Here is a 7,623-nt window from a genome sequence, read left to right on the forward strand (position 1 = left end):
TATTGACTCTGGCCAACTCATGACCAGCGCCTTAGAGCTCATTGCTTTCAGGCTTCTAGAAGAGATGTAGATAGTTTATGAACAGAATTTCAATAATCAAGACATTTAGGGCCCGATGTAGGTAGGCCGTTACCGATCGGTAACGGCCGAAAATACCGAATCTGGGCCCTTACCGATCGGTATACTGGCATCGAGATGTAGGGCACAAAAAAAAGTACAAATGGGAGCGAAAACCGAATCGGAATGATTACCGAATGTAAAAGAATGCGATACGTACATACCGAAAATCGGATACAGTACGAATCGGTAACACACCGAATCGGATGCAAACACCGAATCGGTGCATGTACCGAATCGGTAGTGACACCGAATCGGACATAAGCCGAATCGGTGCATGTACCGATTCGGTAGTGACACCGAATCGGACATAAGCCGAATCGGTGCATGTACCGATTCGGTAGTGACACCGAATCGGACATAAGCCGAATCGGTGCATGTACCGATTCGGTAGTGACACCGATTCGGACATAAGCCGATTCGGTGCATGTACCGATTCGGTAGAGACACCGAATCGGACAGAAGGCAAATCGGAGAACCTACCAATTCGGTAGATTCACCGATCGGGAAAATCCCCGCTTCGGACAGATGGGGAGATGTAGGGAGACACAGAAACACCGATTTTGGCTCAAAATCGGTAGAATCCACTCGGCAATTACCATGGATTACGATCAGGTGGTAACCAACTCCAACCCATAAAAACAGCCCCAAAATGCATTGCAACTTGCAGGATGGCAGCTTTTTATGTCATAGCGAGGCGGCTACGGCTACAGCAGCAAGGAGAGAGGGAATGGCAAAGAGAGGAGCAGGTATACAGACAACGTATCACCCTGGTCATGCTGACAGATGCAGAGATCCTACAGCGGTACAGGCTGGACTCAGAGACCATCACAGACCTCATTAGGGACCTCCAACCCCTGTTGCAGCACCCCACCCCAAGGGCACACGCAATCCCTGTGCAGGTGCAGGTGCTATGCTGCCTACACCTGCTGGCGTCTGGCAGCTACCAAAGTGTAGTCGCTGTGGCAGGAGGGGTGACCCAGAGCAGCCTGTCAAGGTTCTTCCACAAGTTCCTTGATGCCATGATCCAGAGGATGGCCCACTACATTTCCTTCCCTGCAACCCAGGCAGAACTTGTACAGACCAAAGCAGACTTTTACCAGATGGCAAGATTCCCCCACATCATTGGCTGCATAGACGGCACACACATTCCGATTTGCCCACCATCTGACACAGAATACATCTACCGCAATCGGAAGTCCACTCACACCATCAACGTACAGGTGATCTGCAATGCGAAATGCATCATCACAGACCTGGTAGCAAAATTTCCGGGTAGTACCCACGACTCCTACATTTTCCAACAGAGCGGCATCTATGCACGGCTGATGGCTGGGGAATTTGGAGAAGGATACCTCCTAGGTGAGACACATCATCAGCCCCCCATAACCAAAAACAGCAAAGTGAAATACATGTATGCATGTAAGTAATTTTACCCCTTTTCCTTCTAGGCGACAGTGCATATGCCCTCCGTTCATTCATTCTCACCCCCTACCTCAACCCCTCTACACCCAGCCAAAGGAGGTATAACCGTGCCCACAAAAGCACCAGGAATGTTGTGGAAAGGACATTCGGCATCTGGAAAAGCAGGTTTAGATGCCTGCACAAGAGTGGAGGTGCAAGGCAGTACACCCCCATCACCTGTTGCAAAATCATAGCTGTCTGTGCAATGTTACACAACCTTGCGGTGAAGAAGGGCACTGAGGTGGAGTTGAGTGACTACGAGGACCATGATGACGACGAAGCTGTGCCACTAACACAGCCAGCTGGGGTGTGTACGCCAAGTGATGGGAGACATAGACGTGAGGAGATAACAGCAAACTATTTCTGAGTGAGTACAAATGCACAGACAGGTGAATGGTTGTGTTGAATAAGCAATTTTTAATACTGTTGCTACACAGTTACTGCACTGATGTGCAACAAAAAAAAGGTGTAATGTCAATGAAAACAAAAGTCTAGGGTCCAGGTTGCCTCACCCGCCCTTGCTAGGCTATTTCTTTGAGCGCTTTGCAGCCCCACTGTGGTGTCCCTCACCCCCTTCAGAATGACCAGCGGCATCTGCGGAGCGCCTGGTGCTCCTGCGTGGCTCTGACGCAGCGCTGGCCGGGCTGCTGCGGCTGCTGCTGTCCCCAGCATCCCCCAGGTCCAGGGCAGGATTTGCGGCAGTGTTAGAGATGATCAAGGCCTCCATTGCTGTCGTGATGCGGGCCATTCCCCTTGTCAACTCTGCGGTATTTTGAGCGAGACTAGACTCCATGTTGGCACCACGCTGACAGAGTTGTGCCGTTGCTGCAGCAAGGCGGCTCAAGGAGCGGTTCTGCACCCGGGCATCCCGCCTGCGCACCACCTCTTGCTCCTCCATTCTGCCACATAACTGTGTGATGGCAGTGGTTAGCCTGCCTAAACCTGCTACTGCCTCCTTGTTGGAAGCCACAAAGGCCTGAAATCCTTTCACCATTTCCCCCATCTGCAGGTTGTGCTGCAGGAGCTGGCGTTGGCATGCCATGATGGATTTCGCCTGCTGCCTTTGGATCTTCACCATATTGCCTTCGAGGCCCCGGAACACACTGGCCTCCCGTGCTGGGTCTGCAGTGGTGGGAATGGCACGGCGCCGGGTACTGCTGCTGCCCGCCTGCTGCGTGGGCTGGGGTGCCACTGGTGGGGGTGTGGTGCTGGCCGGGGCCTGAGCCCCTGCTCCCAGGACAGGGTGTACTGGAGCCACAGTGGCAGGAGCTGGTGTAGGTGGAAAGAGCTCCCTTGTCGGGGAGTTCTCTGGGGAGAATTGCAAGGAGGGTGTGCTTTGCATTTGTGGGGAGTGAAGTGCATCAAAGTCAATTTCCAGGTCTCCCTCAATATCCAGGCCTATGGTGTTTTCCTCCTCCTCCTCGGCAGCCTGACTCGTGCTCGGCCCTGCGAGTGCAGTGGTAGATGGTGCTGCTGCCTCCTTTGGCAGTGTTTGTCCGCCTGATGGTGCCCCTAGGTACAAAGAAGCATTTGTAAATAGAGTACCGATGTATTACAGTCAGTACAATTAAAGCATTCCACATGTCCTAGCATCTCCGTAGAATGTGTTCCACTGTTTCATGTCTTGTGATTCTGCACTGCCATATTTTGATACCTACTGCTGACTGGATGTACCATGATGCTTGTCTCTTGTATGTTGGTTGCAGTACTGTGCTGGGGTTTGGCTATGCATTGTGTCTAATGGGGAGGTGTCTGGTAGGGTGTGTCCTGATGCGCATGCCTCTTACCTGTAGCTGTAGCTCTGGCTGAGCTGTCCAGGGTCCCAATTCCGGTCACGCTCTCCCTCTCAATGGTGCTGGAGACCAGTTCCTCCAGCTCGGTGAGGGGTGGCGCCGGGTTCCTGCCACCACCAGTGACTCCAGCCTGCTTCTGGATCTCTGCCATCTTCCGTTTGGTCAGGCTGCGGATGTCGTAGAAGCGCTTCTTCAGCTCATCCAGGGACCTGGGGGTGACACCCACAGCGTTGACCTTCTGACCGATATCGCTCCAGAGCCTCCTCTTGGTGCTTTCTGGCACATTGAGGGACAGCTTTCCGAATAGCTGCCGGTGCACCCTCACCACCTCCTCAACCAACACCTGCAGCTCGGTGCTGCTGAACTTAGGCTTCCTCTTCTGGCTGGACTTCTGGCTCTCACTCTGGTTTGCCATCTTGGTCTGAACAGTTCACTACCTCCTACTCCCACTGCTGCTAACTGTGACTGCTCAGCTCAGGCTGGCTCTCCAGAAAGTTCTTAATTGGCTGCACCTGCCAGGGTTGCCACTCCCTGTTTGGGAGGGGGAGGGGGAGCCACCTCATTGGCTGAAGCGGCTTTTACCGATTCGGCTATCTCCGAATCGGATATTACCGATTCGGTAAAATCCGAATCGGTATCATCCGATTCGGAGATAGCCGAATCGGTTTCTTCAATGCATTCCTATGGGCTTTTTGGCCATGGGTGTGTTTTCATACCTCCGAATCGGTAATAGCCGATTCTGATTTTTCCGACTCGGCTAATTCCGATTCGGTGGTAGCCGATTCGGCTAGTTCCGATTCGGTGGTAGGCGAATCGGCTAGTTCCGATTCGGTGGTAGGCAATTCGGTACTTTCCGATTCGGTCCGTGCTGATTCGGTACGTACCGATTCACATTACCGATGCCGACCGATTCCCTATTATTTCGCTGTTTGTTTCCTACATCTCGTTTTCCGATTTCAGAATACCGAATCGGCCCGCCTCGGTATTTTGGAATCGGAAATTCCCTTTTACCTACATCGGGCCCATAAAGTTTTACACCCTCAAGAAGCACAGTTTAGCTGTTGTCCAATGCAATGTCAACCCCTGCTCCTTAAGTGGAGCCACTTCGAAAGCAAATTGTATGCCTTGATACATGACTATGTAGGTATTTTTCTTAATATGACTCTGTAATCCTGATCTAGGGATCCTCTAATCTTGTTCTTTATATTATTTTATTTATTTATTGATAGTGCACGCAGCTATGACAAATCAGAGCGAAAACCATCCAAACATTATCAGAAAAGAGGAAAGATGTGTTGTCCCTTCAAAAATACACAGAATTTCCAATTTGTATTTGAATCTAAGGCAGCTGGTATCAAGGCAGAGCGGCTAGTTCTCACAAAAATCACTATCTAGAATGCACCCTTTTAATGTGAAGCATGCACAGCTGTAGCAGGTTTACTACAATAAAAGAATAGGATGGAGATGTAAGACTTCTGCAACCATTATAAAGTCACAGGAGGAATCATGGACTAGATTCAGATTCAGATTCAAAAAGCTTTATTCGATTTTTACAAAAAAATCATAAAAGTGAACATTACAATAATAAATGCCCTAAACAATTTATAATTATACACAATTTTTTTAAATCCGATAATAATCCGATAATAAATAGATAAAAACAATTATTTGTCAGTTATCACAGTTAATAGTAGGATTCATCAAAACAGGTTAATTCATTGTAATCCGAAATTTCACAACAAGTTTTAAAAAACCAGAAACTGCATAAATTACAAAATCATTTTCCGATTGCTGAAGTCTGATAAAAGCAAGTTTGCAAGTACGGATATTCCATTTTTTAAAATTGGTTTCAGAAACGTCCTCCGTGGAATTTCATAGAATTTACAAAAAATGGCACAATGGATGTTAGACTGGACGGATATATCATCACAGGGACAGATTACATTTTCCATAGCCAAATTATTAACATGAGGGAAGGTAATCAAACGGTAAAAGGTGCCAAACCTAAAACGGGAGAGTAGCATTCGGGCATAACAACTGGGGTTAGACGTAAGATACATTTTGGAGCCAGAGGAGTAATTTGTTGGTATCTTATAACAGTATGCTTGATTTTTTCCATACCCCACCTCTTGGTTTTTAAGTGGTCCATGACCATCTTTTTCAGAGATTTCCTAGATACTAGTTCCATAGTCAATGGGCTAGTATAGAATTCCGAATGTCCGAGCTCTGTCATCATGTTCTTCACATAGGTTAGCCATTTGATATTACCTACTCCCTCAAGTTTGAGGCACTCATTAATTAGATCACGATTTAATGAGGTCTCAGGGGTGACCCAGATTTTATGCCATAATAGAATGGGTGCTGTCTTAATAATATCCAGTATATAGTGAAGCCCCAGTTCAATATGTACAAGGTAGGTAGGTGTTGATTTAGGTACAGCCAATAAATGGCGGATGAACTGGTTTTCACTATACTGAATTTTTGGGGCATTTTCCATTCCCCAGAGTCCTGAGCCATATACAGCTGTAGAAACACATTTCGCATTGTATATATGGATCAGCTCTCTCACTGGTCTACCCCCGATTTTAGCCTCAAAATTGTTCAGGGCACCTATGGTCCTAGGAAAAGCTAGCTGTCTAGCTGACACAGCAGGCTGCCAGCTACCTTTTCTATCAAAGTGTATACCCAGATAGGTGAATCTATCTGTGGACTCAATCCGCCTACCATCAAGAAACATAGGACAGGGAGTCCTCTTTGTCCCTGTCCCACATGACATTATGTATGTTTTGGGAATGTTAATTTTTAAAACCCTTTCTGCCATGTAGTTAGCGAATCTGAGGACGGCTCTCTGCAGACCAATCCTGGTGCGGGACATGATGGCAGCGTCATCCGCATATAAAAATAGTGGAGTTGGTATTCCCATTATAGTTGGATGATCGTGTCGGGACTCCCTAAGGTGTTGGCTGATCGAGTTTATGTAAAGTGTAAAGAGAAGGGGGCAAGAATGCACCCCTGTCTCACACCCTTCTTAATGGGGAATTTTCCTGAACACTCGCCCAATCTGGTGTAGCGGACCCTGGCACCTGCTCCCCTGTAAAGTTCTTTAATAAACTGAAGAATTTGATTGTCCAAGCCCATATTTACCATAAAAAGTTGTGGTTGATGCAATCGAAGGCAGAACTCAGGTCAACAAAGGCAATGAAAAGATGCCCCTTCTTGGCCTGAGTATACTTCGATATTGTCATTGCAAGTTTGAAACCCTGCTCTATTGTGCCTTTCCCCGTTCTAAAACCATATTGCAAATTTGATATAATATCATTTTCCTCAGCCCATGATTGAATCCTGTGTAACACTATTCGACCTGCTACTTTCATTAGGGCATCAAGCAATGAGATCGGGCGGTAGCAGGTAGGATCATTTCGGTTGCCCTTTTTAAAAATAGGGACCACTATAGCTTCAGTCCAAGAGGGTATGAGCCCCTGTTGATTTACTTTATTTAAAAGTTTTTTAATAGTGGAGCCCACAGATCGATTTCGTTTTTATATACGTCTATTGGGACTCCATCTGGGCCCGGGGCTTTACCAGAGGGGCTTTACCAGAGGGGCTGTCGCTGATAGCTTTTAAAACCTCCCGACAGTTAAAAATAATATCCAGCGGGAACACGGTAGGTGGGGAATTGTCAAACTGGGTATTCGGCAGTCCCGTTCCGGAATTTGCATTTTCTTGGGGGGTCGCAGTATCATAAAGGTGTGTAAAGTGGTTAACCCATGTTTCCCCATCAATGGCCTGATTTATGATATCTACATCTCTTTTTGTTAAATAAGGGGTATTGACAGTTTTCCAAAAAGCGGTGTTATCCCAGCTTTTGGAAGCATCGTATAAAGCTGAACAAGCCTCCTTTTTCAGTTGATTCTTCCTATTTTTAATGGCTGCTTTATATTGTTTCCTAGCTAGCCGAATCGTAAGCAAGGATCTAGGTGATGCATGCAAAGCCCTTTTCAAAGAGGTATGTGCTTTAGTACAGCTTTTGTCGACCATGTAGTTTGTTAGAATGTAGTCGGTGTTTCTTAGTTAATAAATTCTTCATCTCGCCCTGAACTTTGATAAAGGAGCTCACAACTTTAGCTGGTTCCTCTGTGCGAGATAAGCAGACAAGTAGGTCTGCGTGACAAGCCGATTCCAATTTTAGAAGGAAATCAACTGGATTCACCTTATCCCATTTTAACGTGTATCTGTTGGAAGCAGCTAG

At 47.1% G+C, this 7,623-nt stretch overlaps 1 protein-coding gene across 1 annotated transcript; it reads right to left on the minus strand.

Annotated features, from left to right (window-relative positions):
• Positions 1 to 1,937: 1,937 nt before the first annotated feature.
• Positions 1,938 to 3,942, minus strand: LOC144770873 (uncharacterized). The gene is made up of 2 exons (XM_078655666.1): positions 3,369 to 3,942; positions 1,938 to 3,093 (listed from the first exon to the last, which is right to left on the minus strand). Exons 1-2 carry the CDS (start codon positions 3,787 to 3,789, stop codon positions 2,108 to 2,110), a joined length of 1,407 nt encoding a protein of 468 aa, XP_078511792.1. The 5' UTR covers positions 3,790 to 3,942; the 3' UTR covers positions 1,938 to 2,107.
• Between the last annotated feature and the right edge of the window lie 3,681 nt (positions 3,943 to 7,623).

The sequence above is a fragment of the Lissotriton helveticus genome, chromosome 7, assembly GCF_964261635.1.
Source record: "Lissotriton helveticus chromosome 7, aLisHel1.1, whole genome shotgun sequence".
NCBI lineage: Eukaryota > Metazoa > Chordata > Amphibia > Caudata > Salamandridae > Lissotriton > Lissotriton helveticus.

Coding starts and splice junctions, on each gene's coding strand:
- LOC144770873 (XM_078655666.1), bottom strand. CDS start 3,789: ATGGCAAACCAGAGTGAGAGCCAGAAGTCCAGCCAGAAGAGGAAGCCT. Junction 3,094..3,368: donor AGCCAGAGCTACAGCTACAG/GTAAGAGGCATG, acceptor CTTTGTACCTAG/GGGCACCATCAGGCGGACAA.